The sequence below is a fragment of the Colletotrichum gloeosporioides genome (genome assembly GCF_011800055.1).
Source record: "Colletotrichum gloeosporioides strain Lc1 chromosome Unknown consensus_65, whole genome shotgun sequence".
NCBI classification, from domain to species: domain Eukaryota; kingdom Fungi; phylum Ascomycota; class Sordariomycetes; order Glomerellales; family Glomerellaceae; genus Colletotrichum; species Colletotrichum gloeosporioides.
Window position 1 is genome coordinate 502,174 of NW_025544710.1, and position 16,974 is coordinate 519,147.

Genomic DNA, 16,974 nt, shown 5'->3' on the forward strand with positions numbered 1-16,974 from the left:
ACCCGCTCGTCGAACCAGCACCTCGGGACGTCGGACGTCTTCTGACAGGCTACTCCTCTCACCGGTATCTGTCGCCCCTTGCACTTGCCTTGACCGAGTTGTCATGCCAAGTCCCCATCTTTTCCCAGTCTAAATCGACTTCACACACACAATCACACACAACGACACACCTGTTGCTGTACGTCTGACAAGCCCGACGTTGGGTTGGGAGTTTTGTTGCTGACAGGAAACCCCATAGCAAGCAAAGCCCGTTTATCGCCCTCCGCCGGCTCCATTGTTTCGTCTAGCGGCCCCTCCCTCGTGCGGTATCAAAACCACGGTTTTCTTACAAGCCCGCGCCAACCCGCCCTCCAAACCAGCTCCAACCCAACATGTGCGAGTGGTACCGCCGCAACTACGCCTGCGGGCACCACTTCACGGGCGCCTCCGAGTGGTGCTACCGCTACAGCCAGACGCAGAAGCGTTGCAAGGTCGTCGTGACGCAGGTCGACTACGACGCGTCGGTCTGCAAGAGCTGCATGAAGAAGGGCCACAAGACGGAGGTGCCCTGGGAGCACATGATTGACCGGACCAAGTACGATCCCAGCCGGGACGAGTGAAGATGAAGGCCTCTCAGCTTTCTCTTCATTGCCGACCTTTTGGGATAGGTGGGATATGCAACAACGACAACATCTTGAACGACAACGGAATATTCAGCAACTGCCGTAATGACGGCACCAAGCGGCAAGCAAGCCCTGACACGGAAAGGAATCAGGCACACCAAAACAATACCCCCTCCTTAATGAACCGCCTCCAAACGGCGTGGGTTCTCTCTTTTTTCTCATCATGGGCGAGACGGATCTTCTCCCCGCAGCGGCGTTGGGCAAAACGCATCGGTATCGTGGAGGTAGCCGCGGACATGGCTTACTAGAGCATCAGGGTTCGGCGCACCTTATACCCATTTGATTTTTTCAGGTCCTGTTGAGGAGTCAGTCTGCGTTTCTCTTGTTTTGCTTTGATTTTCACAACGGTCTGTTATCTGTTTTCTCGGTTTCCCATTCGGGATTTTGGAGTATTGGAAGCGGGGTCTTCGCACCAAAAAAAAAAGTGTACTTTACCAGTCTGTTGATTTACCTGTCGGGTCGGTTGAACCGACCACACACTCAATGAAAGCCAGTGTTCTACTGCCTTGTCAACTACTGTTTTGGACCTTGAGTGAACTCGCTGAGGATCTCCTATCTGTGTTTCCGACGTCGGCGGTGTGCTGTGCCTGCCCCCTCGTGTTTCCAGGGTCGATCAACGCCGTGATCCAGAGAGGAATGCGCCGGTGTGGGATCTCAGACACGAGCCTGCCGGAGCTTCGACACTCAACCACTCGCATCCCATACCGAGCCGGGGAAGGTCAGATGACGGACGATGACGAGCTTTCCGTTCCACCTGGGGCGGGGTTGAGATGCGTGGATCTCACGCGCGACGGTCCAGCTGCATCATGTGCATGTGCGTCGGCGGGACGGACACGGCACAGGCACGATGCTAGGCCGTTCGTGGGAGCGGCTAGGAGGTGAGACAAGATTGACGTGAGCCGCGATGCACGATGGTGCCCGCGAGAAAGACAGGCCTAGCTGAGACACACATGGCGGAAGGCTTGATAGCTGAAGGCGAGGGGCGTTTGTTGTGATCGGGGCTTCACGTTCTTCGGGATGGGAGTATCGGTGGCTGGCGTTGCTGGGCCGTTGAGACAACCCTTTGGTCCCCTGGTGGCGGAGCTGCCGGGACAGAATCTCAACCTCTGTCGGCGGTGCGTTGGAATTGAGGTAGCTGCGGCTGGCCTGGCCTCTCCGGAGATATTGACGTGCGGTAGATTGGGTTCGAGGTGGGACGGGATGTTGGCTTGACGTCGGGGGTGCACGGACAACGCCGGAGGTGAGCTCCGGGCTCCGGACACATGGCGGCGACCCCTCTTCCGGAAGGGAGAAAAGGTTTCGGGTGCCCTGCGTGGCCTCCGCAGAGTACAACGGCATTTGAGGGCCAGTTCTGTGAGTTTCAAGTTCACATGGCTGACTTGTGGGATGAAAGACTTTCGTTATAAAGAAGCCGTTTCTTGGCAATACTCGGCTCCCTCGAGGTTAATCTTAATGGACATCGACTTGATCTCTGTTCGAAAGAGAGACAGCCCTCGCGAAACACATGGGAGGTTGTCGCTCTCAGCTCTGACCAGAATGTGAAAATAGAAACCGGCCCGTTTTTTAAGGATGAACTTAGTTGGACCCAATGTTGACCATGTGCATACAGGAATCCGCATACGAACAGCGACAGGCAATCACTACAACTGCCATCAAATAGTCGCCAGTGCTTGATCACGTAGATGCTGTTTATTTACAGACCCAGTTTATCAAAGACGAAACTGAAGTCTCGAGTAGACCGTCTTTCGTCAATCAGTTTGGCAAAACCCGGAGCAAGACTCCGGAGTGACACCGGCGGCCCAAAAACGGCGCAACTCCCCACCACCCGCTGAGTCCTCCACTTCGACGACACCACCTGCCCTTCTGAATGGCCCATCGCCGCAATCGGCCACTCAATCGCGACACCACCAAATCTCTCAATCCTCCCCCACGCAGAAAAGTTACCTAGCCGTATCCACTCTTTTAGCAGACCATTAACTAATCATGCTTCCCGAATCTGATTAGCTGAGGCCCTCGGCCAAGGTTCCCAGGTTCATTTTGCTGTCGCCGTCGCGGTTGAACATCGCCCGGCGCAAGGGTTTTTTTTCGCGCGCAAATCTCGCCTCTGTCCTCGCTCACGCCACGAACCGAGCCGTCTTTAAAATTTCGCTCTCGTCGCATTGCTTTTTCCAACCCTCCGTCACGGACGAATCGCATCATTTGCGTCATTTCTGCAACCTGCAACTAGTTTGGCCAAACAGAAGTTACGCATTCTTTGCGACGAACAGCAAGCATGGGACAGCCATCCTTCGCGGCATCGAATGCCATCATCTACGTCACTTATGGACTCTTCCTGTACGAATCAAAGTCCCACACATTGGGAACCTTTTCATGACCCCAACGCTCTCATCGGGAAAGAACCTTTCGCTGACCACGCGCGCAGGATCACGGGAACTGCCATTGCGTGGAAGTTCCGCAACCAGTCCAAGGGAGAGTTCCTGTCCGGTAACAGGACTCAGACGGGTCAGAAATCCCCTCATGTTCTTGCGATCGCGACCACCACAGCGAGGCTTCATGCACCTTGGAGCGCTACTGTTTCTTCACCTTGCTAGCATGTCTCGCCTCACTGGACACCACCCGACTAACCTCTTCCTCCCCGCAGCCTTCCCCCTGGCCCTCAACTTCATCGCCTCTGGTGAGTGAGGAAGACGCGAGAGCGCTTCTCCGGCCCGAATCATTCTCTTGAGAACAAGAGAGCGGCAGAACGGCAGCAGCAGCAAGAACCACGAATCCAAACCAGCGGAAGCCATGCGCGCAGAGACGACAGACTTGACATGAGAGGGCGCGACGTCGCTCCTCATGGCCCCAGAGTATCAATGAGACGAGCAAGATCCAGGGTGCCACATCCAACGAAACTGACAGGCAGGTTCGTAACCCAAAGATCAACAACAGTCCTCGGGGGCACCTCCCTCTCTTCAGTTTGGCCTGGCGGACTTGTCCCCGTCTAATCCGGCCACCTGACCTGGAACACGGCAGTCGAGGATAGTCCCCAGACCGGCCGAAGAGCGGGCGGGACCCCGAGGATGCGGCTCACTACGGGCGCGGATTTGAACCAGGCGGCGCCGGCATCCACCCTCCCACCCCGAGAGGAGATGCCCGCCCCCGGGGAAATGAAGCTGAGATTGTACCGTAATTACTCGATCAAGTTAATGCTTGCGTGGGAAACGTGCTGCCGCTCCAATATCTCTCCCCTCCTCCCCCCTCTTGTGTGCGTTGACAAAAAACTAACCACCCCAGCCCTCGGCTCCGGCATCCTCTTCTCCTACCCGGAGCTCGCCACCATCACCGGCGTCCAGGGCGTCGTCGTCTACGCCCTGTCCTCCTCCCTCCCGCTGCTCATCTTCGCCGTCCTCGGCCCCATCATCCGCCGCAAGACCCCCGAGGGCTTCGTCCTGACGGCCTGGACCCGCCAGCGCTACGGCACCATCGCCATGCTGTACCTCAGCTTCATGACCCTCGTCACGCTGTTCCTCTACATGGTCGCTGAGCTTTCCGCCATCGGCCAGGTCGTTAACGCTCTCACGAGCCTCGACGGCCTCCCCGTCATGATTGTCCAATGCGTCATCACCACCATCTACACCTGTACCTATCCCCCCTTCCCCCAACCCACATCCTCCCACTAACACACCTCACCACAGCCCTCGGCGGCTTCAAAATCTCCTTCATCACGGACAACCTCCAGGGCGCCATGGTCGTCTGCCTCATCATCATCGTCGCAATCACAATGGGCGTCAAGACCGAGATCGACACCTCCCTCATCGACACCTCCGGCCTTCTCAAACCCACCCTCCTCGGCTGGCAGCTCCTCTACATCCTGCCCATCTGCATCCTCACAAACGACTTCTTCCTCTCGGGCTTCTGGCTGCGCACCTTCGCCTCCAAGACCGACCGCGACCTGCGCATCGGCGTCTCCATCGCCGTCGCCGTCATCCTCTGCGTCCTCACAATGGTCGGCGTCACCGGCCTCGTCGCCGCCTGGTCCGGCGCCCTGCCCCTCGACCAGATCGCCGACTCGGGCTCCGTCGCCTTCTTTTTGTTGTTACAGCAGCTCCCCGCCTGGGTCGTCGGCATCGTCCTCGTCATGGTCTGCACCCTCTCCACCGCCGCCTTCGACTCCCTGCAGTCCGCCATGGTCTCCTCCGCCTCCAACGACCTCTTCCGCAACCGCCTCAACATCTGGTGGATCCGCGCCGGCGTCGTGCTCATCATTGTCCCCACCGTCGTCATCGCCCTCAAGGCCCCCTCCGTGCTGCAGATCTACCTCATCTCCGACCTCGTCTCCGCCTCCGTCATCCCCGTCCTCGTCTTCGGGCTCGTCGACCGCTTCTACTGGTGGCGCGGCTTCGAGGTCGTCGTTGGCGGGCTGGGCGGCATCCTCACCGTCTTCCTGTTCGGTTTGGTCTTCTACGAGGGCGACGCGCAGAAGGCGGCGAATTTGCTGATTATTTCCGAGGGTTTGTACGCCGACGACTGGAGCGTGTTTGGCGCCTTCGTCGCCGCCCCTGTGGGCAGTTTCCTCTGGGGCTTTGGCGCGCTTGGCGTGCGGCTTGGGTTCCAGTACGCGATGGCCAAGAAGAGCGGCCGCCGCTTCGACGCGCTCGACCGTCCTGTCGGTCCTGGCTTCACCCCCGACGCGGATGGCGTGCCGCATACCGTCTCGCGTGAGGAGTACACCGATGTCACGTCCGATGTTGAGATTGTCAAGCCCGCCGGCAAGTTTTTCTAAATGTTTGACCCAAATCAACAGACATGTCGTCTTAGACGAAAACTTACATAGGGGGACGAAATAGGGGGAGATTTTAATTCTGTATTTCGTGGGTGGAGGAGTTCATTCCGCTCCAATGCAACCGCGGCCATTTTCCAGCCAAGATAATCAGACACATATAATACACTCATTACATGTTTTTTGCTCCTCATCCACACATTCCCTCCCGCCGTGAACCCATCTTACACCTTGAAGCCGTTCCTCCTCTCAAACTCCGCCGCCTCCATCGCCGCGACCTGCGCCTCCTCAGCCTTCCAGCTCTTCATCGTCGTGACCTTCGTGTTGCCCCACACAATCCACTTGCCGGGCTTGTACGACTGGGGGTCCAGGCTGCGCGACAGCACGAGGTACTCGTCCAGCTTCTCCACGCGCGTGCTCTGCGGCACGGGCTCGCCCGTCTGCTTGTCGACGCGGCCGAGCCTCTGCCTGCTGACGATGCCGACGACGGCCTGCTGCAGCAGCGGCGACTTGCCCGCGGGCGGCAGCATCGCGAGGCGGTGGCTGAGCAGCTTCGGGCGCCCGTCGTACGCGAGCAGCTCCCAGGTGAGCTTGTGCGTGGCCTTGCGGCGCGAGATGGTGGCCGAGAGCGTCTCGTAGAGGTGCGGCACGCAGATCTGGCGGAGGGTGTCCTTGTCGCCGGCGGCGAGGGCCTCGGCGAGCTGCTGGTGCAGGGCCTTGGCGGTCGGCACGATGGAGGAGGTCTGGAACTGCGCGCGGGGGCGTTTCCAGAACTTGGGCATGGACTGGAGCTTGAGGCCGGCGAAGACCATGAGGTCCTTGGCGCGTTGCTTGAAGCGGGCGAGGAGGTATGGGTAGTAGGGTTTCGGGGTGCTGGCGAGGGGGAGGGGTACGAAGGTGCCTGTCGACCCGTGGTGGTTAGCTGGGGAATGTAGTGTTATACTGGAGCGTACGGTGACATACCAGGGAGCAGCATGTTCGACAGGCTCTGCTGCTGCTGCTGCTGCTTCTCCATGTTCCTGGCGGAGAACTGAGCAGAGGCCTTTTTGTCCTGGGCGGCCATGGCCTTGCCCATCATTCGCATGTCGGCGGAGGGGGGTTTGGCGCCGGCGTAGCCCCTCGTCGTCGCCGGTATCCTCCTCGCAGTGGTCGGGAATGAAGCGCGGAACAACGTCTGGTGACGCATGGCAACTGGTCGACCCAGGCCGAGTAATGGCCTCGCGGCGTGGTATACTGTGCTGCTGCTCATCGTTGTCGTGCGGGCGAGAGCGATGGCCTGACGTTCCCGGGGCAGAACACTGCGGCTGGCGATCACCAAAAATCTCCAATTGACGAAAAAAAGAATGGTCCAAGCTTTCGGGACGTCGTTTTTTCTCGGACGACCCTCTGGTGTGGCGCAGGCAGCTTGCCCAGCGTCGGATAGCCACAGGTGTGGCTGGTGCTGGCCAATGAGCACAGCTTCAATGGACGTGCTCGCGCTGGTGGGCCGTTTTATCGTTATTTCTGTTTCTCTTGGAGGGATTGACTGGACATGACGACGGAAGACGTGGACGGTGGGTTAGGGGATCCGCCGCCAACGTAAGGAACGGGGCATCCAAGGCGGGACCGGCTGTAGGGACCCTGCTGGGCTGTGGTCGACATTGATTGCTTCAGCTCAGGGACTTGGGGTTGAATGAGATCCTGTGTCAAATTGATGCTTTTCGTGCTTTGCGCCTTCAGGCGTGATACGCGACAGCTGGAGTATCTTGAGTACCCGGAGCCGAATGTAAACATTGACTGACTTGGTGAAAGTCTCCAGGAAGGCCGCTTTTTTGCCATGTCCGCAATCTCGTGAGATGTCGATAAGAAGCTTCACAACAGCTACTTTGCGGACTTGTCTTGCGGATAGCTCGGCCAAGCTCGTGTTACTCGCAAGACGGCAGCCGACATTCTCGCTTGCCTCACGGGAACTGCCCTCTCGTAGACACTCCCCATACAGCTGCGTTTGGGCTGACCGTTTACGTGTTTGAGAGATTGGGCACTCATGCGGATGCGGCGCTTCCAGAACTCCACGAACCTGTCCGTCCACAGCTTAAACCATCCAATTGCCGTCAACCACCGTACCCTTACACTCTCTCCTCTGACACCATCCCCAAAAGACTATCCAGACACACCGTATCCTGTCAATTGATAACAAATGACGGGCCCAATGCAGAAGGTGGTGCAGGCATCCCAAGGTTCCATCCGCAGCCAATGACACAATTTGCAAAGAACGCCCGCTGGCAAAATAGCAATAATCCCACACGCACACACAAATAATCTTTCAAGGTTCTGCAGCAGTATCCCGTCGTATCAACGGTGCCTGGGTATTTCCGCAACTGAAACCACAGACGCAATTGCGGGCACGCGACCCCCATCCCCATCCAGGGTTCCTGTCATCACTTCACTTTCCCGCAGAAAAAAAGTGCCCGCCCGCTGGCTGCCCCAAATCTCCAAAACGTCAATCCGTCCGCCGCCCAAACCCCCCGGGCGCCGTCGTCGTCAGGTCCGAGAAAAAACAAGAAAAGGACAGCTACCCAATTTTGAAGAAAGTCAAAGCTCCCGGGAGCTCTCTCACCTACCCTAACGGTACCACCACCACAACCACCACCGCCAAGCCGGCACCCGAACAACCATCCGTCAGACAAACCACCGCGGCCAAGTCCGCCGTCCCCTCCTTCCTTCTTCCAAGCTCAAACCCCCCAGCCACGATAACCTCTTCCACCTCCTCCTCTCCTCACCTCCATCTGTATCCTTATCCATACAAAACAAACCACCAATCCCCAAAATCGACACATGCCACACCCAGCACCATCCTGAGAAACCTCCTCCCATATGGCCACCAGCCCCCGACGACAAACCTAAATGGCCCCTCCCGGCCCCCGACGCCCCTCCACGACCTCCTCCCAAAACGGCCACCCTCCTCACCACCACCGCGACGCCCCCTCCTACCCCAGCGGCACCGACGACATCGACCTCCCGCCGCCCTACGCGAACACCCCCGGCGCAGACCACATCTCCTCCTCCCTCCTCGAGCCCCGCATCGCCGTCGTCCTCAACGTCCCCAAGGCCTGGCGCCCCTGGCTCTTCGCCTGCCGCCTCCTCTCCATCGGCCCGCACATCTTCTGGGCCCTCTCCCCCGCCGTCACCCTCCTCGTCCAGATCATCCCCGTCGCCGTCCCCGGCGGCAAGAAGGCCGCCGCGAACCTCGCCGCCGCGGGACTCGGGAATGCTGCTGCTGCTGCCGGGGCCGCGGCCACGGGGCTGAGCTTCGCCGGAGGAGGAGTCGGAGTCGGAGGAGCGCCGGGGGCGTGTCCGCCGAGCAATTGGCCCCCGGCACACCCCGCGATACCGTTTCCCTGGACGGAGATGTCCCTGGGTCTGATGTGGGTGCGTAGTACACCAGATCAAACCTGTACGTTGGAGTAAGCTAGCTGACAGTTTGGTAGTGCGGCGCATCGGCCTATCTCTCCTTCTTCTTCATCGACTGCCTCATGTCCCGCTGGTTCGTACCCTCTCCCAGCTTGGGAAGCTACAGTAGCTAACTCCGTGCGCTACAGGTTAATCAACTACACCCCCTCCGCGACCATAATCCGCATCCTCACAATGAACGCCACAAACGCCTTCCTCACGGAGCGAATCCTCACCTTCTCAGGCGGCTTCGAGGACCCGAGGCTCCTACTCCCGGGCTGGGTCACAATCGCAACAGTCAGTCCCCTCCCTCCTTCTATCTACCCTTCCCTCGCTAACACACACATCCCCACGACCAGACCCTGACGATAGCCTACCACATCACCCAGCGCAGCATAAACATCAAAAAGGAAACCTCCACCTCGATAAACATCTTCTCCATCGCCAGCTTCATCAGCATGGTCTCCCTGCTCGCGCACCTCCACTACAACGGCTCCGACTACCCCGAGAAGCCCTTCGAGTCGCTCGCCCGCCTGCTGCTCGAGCTCGCGCGGAACGTCGTGGGCGACGGCATCATACCCGCGTCCTTTGACTCGTCCTCCACCACCGCGCGGACGGAGCTGTGACGCAGAGGACGCGCAGGCGAAAAGGCACGAGGTGAAGCACATAAGAATACAGAATCATACAATCATCACACTCGGATGTTGGGAAGTGGTCAAAGATACGGGGGCATGGGAACAGCGATGTTTTTGAATGTTTTCGTCTTTTTGTATGGATGGATGCCCTTTTTGGTTTGAGAAACATAGATACCCACGATCAAGGAATAATTGCGCTGGTTAATGATGGGAAATGTCAACATTGTGGTGGGGTGCATGGGCTTGACAGTGTCTACGTTCCGGTGTACTTGTGAGCATTTGGCGCCATTCGTGTGGTGGCTGACGTCTCTTCTGTTGATCTCGAAAAAGTGTCCGCGAGTCACGGTTGGGCAAATTGAGTTTGCGTTGGGTGCAGTCATACGCAACGTTGTCTAAACCTTGCAGGCTTCTGGAACGATGCAGCCCGTTGGGTTATCCGGGTTAGCCGTAGGTCACGAAATGCAAAATCAGCAGCAGGTGTGACGAAGGTGTCAATTTCTAAGACTATAATCTCTGGGCTGCCCAACCATCAATGAAAGTACGGCAAGCTCCAAAAGATATCTTGATATCTGACGTATCATCATCGCGTCGGAGAAGACGCAAGTCGCCCTAAACCATCACGCCGATAACCTCTTCCGTCGGAGGGATGGTATACCGTCCTACTACGTCGATATCGGGCGCCGACACTGCGCGGCGGGAGACTGCCAGGTTATTCATGCCTGACACTCCGCGAACCCGGACGTCAGCTCCGCAGACACATGCTGTGGTGCTGTGCAGGAGCGGCGGCGACCTGCGGCGGGCTTAGAAGCCGTGGACCTTAATAGTCTTGGCATCAAGTCCGAGACCCTCCTTCTTGTTGATGAGGAATTCCTGGACGACCTTGCGCTGGTCACCCTGGAGCTGGATGACCTCGCCCATCTCGCTGTCCGCTACGATGGTGCCATTGCAAGCTGAGTTGGGTTAGCTTGGTTGAGGATTGGGCGAGGGGAGGGCGGGGTAGCTTACCGAATTGCTTCTTGATGACCTTGAGAATCTTCTTCTGGTCGAATTTCTTTGGAAGACCCTGAACGGTGGTCAGAGTCTTTCGTCCATTGCGTTCTGCGTCGAAATGTCAGCGGTTGTCCTCATCCGAGTTTGCGCACGGCTAAACATGGCACGTGCGGGATTTGTCGTCGGCAGCGACGGTCGGGGGTGTCTGGGACGAGACGTACGTTGGATTCGTATATGAATATAATTTTGAGCCTGTTTGGTCTCTCCGGTATCTTCGTCGGCTTCGGCGAAGGGGTCTATTGAGGCGGATGTCAGCGGATCCATCTTTGGACATGGCGGTCAGGGAGAGGCGACGTGTCCGGGCGTGACGTGACCGACGACATCGCGGAGCACGCGACGACGACGGGGCAACACGCGGAGTCGACATCACAGAGAGAGACGTACCGTAGGTCTTGAGATTTTCAATTGACATAAACTCGTCTGTTCGGGGGTGACTGTGGGAAATGGGTTTTGTTGAAGGGATGAAAGATCAGCGACAGACGGCTTGCGGTAAGCGGTCTCGCTGCAGCGGGCGTTTAGATGAGTGGTGGTTTGGTTGTAGCTGAGTAGCGCGGGTGGATGTCTGGTAGCTAAAGCTGGCGGGAGGGCTGGCGGTGATATACGTGACGAGAAGGTGGCGAAGTCAGTCGGAGTCGAGAGTTGGCGAGGCCTGTTGGGTTTTGTACGTCGGAAGATTTATGGGGGGTGGGTGGTCTGCAGATCGATGACTGATGTTTGTGGAAGTTGGGAGAAATGACGGACTCGGTCGGGTACGGGGGGGGCTGCTCAGTGAAAGGGGGGGTGGCTCACTGCCAGCTGCACCAGTGTGGGCTTCGGAAAGGCCAGAGAGGGGCGCAGGTGGGAGGCACGGGTGACGAGGGGCAAGGCGCACGGGCCCCTGTCGCCCATCCAGCACCTCAGCGCCTGGGAAGGCACTGGACTGAGTGCTGACCGCCGTGGCCGATGCCTGCCCTGCCCAGAACCACCGCCTGGGGAGAGCGCTTACCCTGTGTCTGAGTGTGATTGGCAGATAAGGCAGGCTCCGATGGTTCTGGCCAATGAGCACCGCCCTGAGGCAGCCCACGGAAGATCCACCAAGCCCACCACCACTCACCGCACCTCGCTGCACTGCACCAAGCTGAACACACACACACACACTCGCTTCATCACCGACATCAGTCACAGACAGCAGCCATCATCTCAAGGTTGCTTTTCGCAGTGATTATCGCTCACAACTCACTGTACATCCACTGGACCAGCTCATCCAGTCAAGCAGGACCAGATAAGATAGCTAGAGTCACAGTCGGTGCAGTCACGCCAGCACGGCCCCCACCCAGCACCCAGCTGTGGCCGGCCCATCTCGAGGTCGTCTGCAAACCATGGCTAGTTGCGGCCTAGTGCTGGGGAAAGCAGCAATACATGCACCGTGGGCCGTACGCAGTAGCACGAACTGTTCCTACTGCGTACTTCGTATCTCGGCAACTAGAGATACCCATCGCCAACGTACAGCCACCCGCGACCGCCGGCCGGGCCCTTGCGCTACCGCGGCCCTCTCGTACCCTCCGCCCAGGTAACCCTCCAGATCCCACTACCTGCCGCCCAGCTCGGGCTGAGACAAGGGCCATCATCTGACGGGGAAACAAACACGACCATCAACCAAACCTCGCATTGTGCCTTGATCTAGCAGGGAAGGCGCGCGGTCGGCGGTGCCATGCGACTCGACTCGGCTTCTTTACTGCGTCGCAGTCGCACCAAAGAAGAGTCCGGATCCCCCTTGCGTCCATCCCGCCGGACGAATGACCCATCCCACCGTCCCGTCCCCACCTGCCGCCAGCCGGTTCAGACAATAAAGTGGCCAGCCCGGCGTTTCCGTCTTGCCGCATCCAGCGCTGCGCCCAGCCCTACGGATCATCCGCATCCGGGCTTTGCGCCGATAAAGCCTTGATCTGGGCCGTGCAGCAATCTGGTGGTCAAACCGGCCTTCGAATTATGACATAATATACGGCAAATTCCATACAGATGGACGCCCTCAGTCCAGCTCCGGCACGGGGAGATGGTCCACGAGCTTCAGATGCGTCAGCCCAAGCTTCTTCAAGGCCTCAACCGCGTTGCGATCCCTCAGCTCCTCCGTCTCCTTCTGCGTCACCAGCACAAAATCCTGCTCCAATAGCCAACTTCCCTCCTTGACTCCGTACTTCTCCGCCGTCGCCTTGTCAACCTTGTCGAGGTCCACCACGAGGCTCTTCTTGACACCAAAAACCGCGTCAGACTTCTCGTACGGGTCTCCCCGGATGTACAGCGCGCTTGCTTGTCGTCAGCTTATCTTTTCTCTCTGTACGCCATTGGGAGAACTTACGTGATCAAGTGATCCCAGCCCTTCTTCTCGAACATGAAATGCAAGTGTGCAGGCCGCCAGCAGTGTCGGCCCAAATGGTCCAACAGCTTTCCTACAGGTCCGTCGTGCGGAATGGGATAGCTGACGGGCTTGATGCCTTGGAACCAAAATCGCCCATTGTCGTCAGACACCATGACGCACCGCTCGCTCGCCTCCGTCCGTCCCTCGTGCTGCACGTCATAGTGCCCGCTGCTGTCCGTCTCCCAGATGTCGATCTTGACCCCAGACACCGGGTTTCCCTGGCGGTCCTTGACTGTGCAGACCACCAACAACGGCTCGCCCTCGGGATCTCCCGACATGTTCGCCCCGTTCTCCAGCGTCGGCGCATCGTGCGTGTGGAACGGGCCCAGGACGGAGCCCTCGGTCGAGTCGGACAGCTTCGGGTGGTTGATGCTGTCGACGAGCAGGGAGAGGCCGAGAATATCGGACAGGAGAATGAATTCCTAGCCTAGTCAGCTGCTCTGTCTCATTTATAAAGGGACCACGAAGGATGACTTACATGCCGCACGTCGCTGCTGATCTGCCCGCACCCCACGAGGAAGTTGAGCGCCGCCATCCACTCGTCGGTGCTCAGCCTCGTCTCGCGCGCAAAGTCGTGCAGGTGCGTGACGAGCCGCTCCATGAGGTACTTGAGGCGCGCATTCTGGCTCTGCGAGTTGATGCGGATCGTGTTGGGCGTGATGTTGTCGATCGTCAGATCCAGCAGCTCCGGTGTCTTGTCCGCCATGTTTGCTGTTTCTTGCCTGTTCCAATTGCGACTTTTCCACTGCTACAGTCCGATTCCTTACAGGTCGTCCGGAATCGAACGATTAAGTATGCCTTTCGGTCTGTGTAAGTTGCGTCGGCGAAGCTCCAAGGCTGGGGGGACCCTCTTTATGTAATGCTCGGTAATCACCAAGCTCCGAGTGGACTTTTCACTTCCCGGCAGCGTATCCCGTACCTGATGTGCCCCGCGTCACCTTGCTTTGGTGCTCGGTGATCCTCTAACCATGGTACTTTACCGAGTCGTTGACGTCGCGGGTGATTTCTTAGCCGATGCTCGTGGCCTCTCTTCCGAACCACTTTGCGCGGGCCATCAGTCGATATTTAATAATTACTTCAAAGCGGCTGAATACAAAAAGCCCTACGTCAGGTACGTTACAAATGCCCCAAGAATGCAAAAAGTCAACGCCGTCCCGTAGCTGGCGGCAGTTCCCTTACCCCTCCTTCTACAGCACAGCACTCCAGGGACTCCAGGGAGGGGGAAACAGCACAGTGGAATGCTCTGCGGGGTTTTAGCGTCGCTCTTGCCCCGCCCCCACGTCAGTCGCGGAAAGGTGGAGGCGAGCACGGGCCCTGAGGGAGTGTCTCCCCGGGTCTTGCTTCGGGACTTGAGAAGCGGAGGGCTCGGGGGGGAGGTTGGATGTGTAAGCGGCGAAGGGGGCAGGGCGGTCGGCGCCGCGGCGTGGATTTACGGATTAACGGGGCCGGGGGGTGTATCTCCGGGTCTTGACTTTGCCGTGATTTCCCCTTTGTGGTTTGCCTTAATGCACTTCTTCGTTCTCTCATCTGCTGCCACCACATGTGAATGGGAAACGGCTTTTGCAACGGCGTACGCCAACATGTCAGTTGCGCCATCATCCGGGTTTACGGAGTAATCCAAAGTGAAATGCTTCCGTGTCTTCCTTTGATCAACGGGTATGCAACGACTTCTCTTCCCGAAACCACACATGCAACCGACCCAGCACTTGCAGAAACCACAATGATCCGCCCGCCAACTCCAACAAAACCACGCCGCCCTCGCAAACCATCCTCAGCCAACACGTAACCCCCAAACCTACTGAATCCCCGGCGGCACCGACCCTTCACCCTCCGTCCCGGCCCCGTCCCCCGCCCTCACCGTCGTCTTCCCCACCGGCTTCCGTCCATACACAACATATCTGCCCACCATCAGCAACCTCCCACCACACCTCACACGGAAGACTCACATCGGCAAATACGCATGCGTCCGACAATCCCGCAACGCCATCCTCACCTCCGCGCAAAACGCCAACGTCTCGTCCCGGCTCCAGCCCAGAAACCGCGTAAACAGCGCCAGCGTCAGCCCCTCCAGCCCGGTATCCAGGTTCGCGTGCGTCCACATCCCGATCTCCTTGTAATGCGGGTCCCGCGGCCACCGGTTCATCGGCCACTTGCTCGTCCACTCCGTCACGCCCTCGAAGCCCGCCGCCTCCATCATGCGCGCATACGCCGGCGCGAGGTCCATCCGCCGGCCCGCCTTGGCGGTGCCCTCGCGGAAGAGCGTTGACAGCCGGTGGAGCGGGGACGAGGCGGGCAGCGTGCCGTCGTCGCAGCGGTAGGGGAGGGCGAAGTCCTGCATCTCGAGGTAGCCGCCGGGCTCGAGGTGCGCGAAGGCTTTGGCGAAGAAGTCCGGGTAGGAGGAGATGGAGCCCGCGAGGACGCGGCCGAAGATGAAGTCGAAGGGCTTGGACCAGGTCCAGTCCTTTTCGAGGTCGTCGAGCTCGAAGGAGAGGTTTGGGGGGACCCATGATGGTTGCATGGGGCTGAGGTCGACGCCGATGACCTTGGTGGGTGTTAGTGAGAGTGAGGACGGGGAGGTGAGTGTTTGACTTGAGCTTCGGGGTGTGCATCAGCTAAGAGAATGTCAGTGTCGTTTCATGCTGGCGAGGGAAGGGAGCCGCACCGTATTCCATCGCCCAGATTCCCGTCCCGGTGCCGCAGTCCAAGACGCGCTTGTTCTCTTCCTCGCCCTTGGGACATAGACACAGCTTTCCGCGGAGCGTCAATATCCACATGTGGTGTTGCAGATCTGTCTCTCATCAGCCGACGAACCAGCACCTCGCTCTCAGTGGACTCTCATACCCAGACGCTCAGCTTCCCTCTCGTCGTTGGGAAACGAGTACTCTACCAGCCCAACCGCATCAGTCGCCATGTCACATCCCCACGACCAGCTTCACCGCAACTTACTCCCCGAGCTCATCGCATGGTACGTCCGCCCATTCTCGACATGGAATCTCAACACGCTGCTCCGTATCGATTCTAAGCTCTCGGGCGGCTTATTTCGCATTCGCAGTCAGTCAACAACATCACCAACCGCCAACATGAAACTCAGACGCGTGGTCCATCAAAAGGGGGGAAGGAAAGACAGAAATGTGGGGATCTCGCGCAACGCACCTCGGAAATGACAGAGTCGGAATCAAAGTCATCAGGAGCCTATTCACCGACACTCATCAGCAACAACCCAAAGGCATCTCTAAGAAGCGAATGGTGCTCACCAGAGGCTGCTGTCCTGGCTCCGGCGACGCCATCGTGGATGATATGCCGTAGGATGAGGTTGCAAGTGTGGCGATGTGCTGCCGGCTTGAAGAAAGGCAAGGTAGCTTAAAGTGGATAAGGACAGCGTTTGAAGAAAGGTGTGGGAGCGGAGCGGAGCTTAAACTTAGGGAAGCACCCGCTTTCGCATTTTCCCCTTGGGGGAAGCACCAGAAGGGAAAACATCAGATCGACCTGTCTCCCGCGATGGCCGCGGAGCCGGGGATACCCCTGGCATGGGACGTCGTAGATCCACCGAGCGGCGAGACCGCCGACTGCCGGCGTTGAAGAGTGCCAGGCATAAGAAGGAGCTTGGACCTTTTCTCTTCAAGATTATGGGTGTGTGCAGGGTCCTCCCACGAGAATGGGTTTGTTTGGGTCTGGGGAGATTTGGGCAGGAGTTTCGTGAGTATTTGGGTGGGAGGCATTTGATTTACCGTCTAGGTTGGAATGTAGGAGGGAAGGGCGTCGGGGGTTGAGGGTCAATGTCCGATCCGCGGCCTGGCTACGACGGCATGACTCGAGGTTATTTCGGGAGGCAGGTGTGGTGGTGATGGGTTTGTGAAATTTCCACGGGAATATGAACCTTCGTTGAGATGTCTCGCCTCTGAAATGAGGTCATTTGACGGACCGTGGTTATTTTTGGGCGCTGCGTTTGCAGAGGACTCCGTGCTTCCCGGACCACGTTCCCGAGGGTCCACTTTTGATTCGGGAGGAGGACCGGGGAAGTGGGGTTGGCCTCCGAGGCTA

General features: G+C 58.4%; 7 protein-coding genes across 7 annotated transcripts; 3 read left to right on the forward strand and 4 right to left on the reverse strand.

The window, feature by feature from the left end:
- Window positions 1-371: 371 nt before the first annotated feature.
- On the forward strand, window positions 372-599 carry GCG54_00012422 (uncharacterized protein; the record flags this gene model as incomplete). Its single annotated transcript, XM_045412300.1, has 1 exon — window positions 372-599. One exon carries the CDS (start codon window positions 372-374, stop codon window positions 597-599), a length of 228 nt encoding a protein of 75 aa, XP_045261335.1.
- Window positions 600-2,934: 2,335 nt separating this feature from the next.
- Window positions 2,935-5,427, forward strand: GCG54_00012423 (uncharacterized protein; the record flags this gene model as incomplete). Its single annotated transcript, XM_045412301.1, has 5 exons — window positions 2,935-2,996; window positions 3,085-3,164; window positions 3,304-3,336; window positions 3,939-4,283; window positions 4,340-5,427. 5 exons carry the CDS (start codon window positions 2,935-2,937, stop codon window positions 5,425-5,427), a joined length of 1,608 nt encoding a protein of 535 aa, XP_045261336.1.
- Window positions 5,428-5,648: 221 nt separating this feature from the next.
- GCG54_00012424 (uncharacterized protein) lies at window positions 5,649-6,901 on the reverse strand (the record flags this gene model as incomplete). The annotated part of the gene is made up of 2 exons (XM_045412302.1): window positions 5,649-6,325; window positions 6,388-6,901. Coding segments are annotated over 2 exons (1,191 nt in total), but the record flags the coding sequence as incomplete, so codon positions are not given.
- A 1,406-nt stretch (window positions 6,902-8,307) lies between these two features.
- GCG54_00012425 (uncharacterized protein) lies at window positions 8,308-9,479 on the forward strand (the record flags this gene model as incomplete). Its single annotated transcript, XM_045412303.1, has 4 exons — window positions 8,308-8,832; window positions 8,892-8,947; window positions 9,003-9,150; window positions 9,213-9,479. 4 exons carry the CDS (start codon window positions 8,308-8,310, stop codon window positions 9,477-9,479), a joined length of 996 nt encoding a protein of 331 aa, XP_045261338.1.
- Window positions 9,480-10,289: 810 nt separating this feature from the next.
- GCG54_00012426 (Eukaryotic translation initiation factor eIF-1) lies at window positions 10,290-10,802 on the reverse strand (the record flags this gene model as incomplete). The annotated part of the gene is made up of 3 exons (XM_045412304.1): window positions 10,290-10,438; window positions 10,494-10,586; window positions 10,700-10,802. The coding sequence occupies 3 exons, from the start codon at window positions 10,800-10,802 to the stop codon at window positions 10,290-10,292; spliced, it is 345 nt and encodes a 114-aa protein (XP_045261339.1).
- A 1,744-nt stretch (window positions 10,803-12,546) lies between these two features.
- On the reverse strand, window positions 12,547-13,639 carry GCG54_00012427 (Hydroxyquinol 1 2-dioxygenase; the record flags this gene model as incomplete). The annotated part of the gene is made up of 3 exons (XM_045412305.1): window positions 12,547-12,820; window positions 12,874-13,355; window positions 13,412-13,639. The coding sequence occupies 3 exons, from the start codon at window positions 13,637-13,639 to the stop codon at window positions 12,547-12,549; spliced, it is 984 nt and encodes a 327-aa protein (XP_045261340.1).
- A 1,236-nt stretch (window positions 13,640-14,875) lies between these two features.
- GCG54_00012428 (uncharacterized protein) lies at window positions 14,876-15,844 on the reverse strand (the record flags this gene model as incomplete). Its single annotated transcript, XM_045412306.1, has 4 exons — window positions 14,876-15,475; window positions 15,523-15,545; window positions 15,596-15,721; window positions 15,775-15,844. The coding sequence occupies 4 exons, from the start codon at window positions 15,842-15,844 to the stop codon at window positions 14,876-14,878; spliced, it is 819 nt and encodes a 272-aa protein (XP_045261341.1).
- Window positions 15,845-16,974: the final 1,130 nt, after the last annotated feature.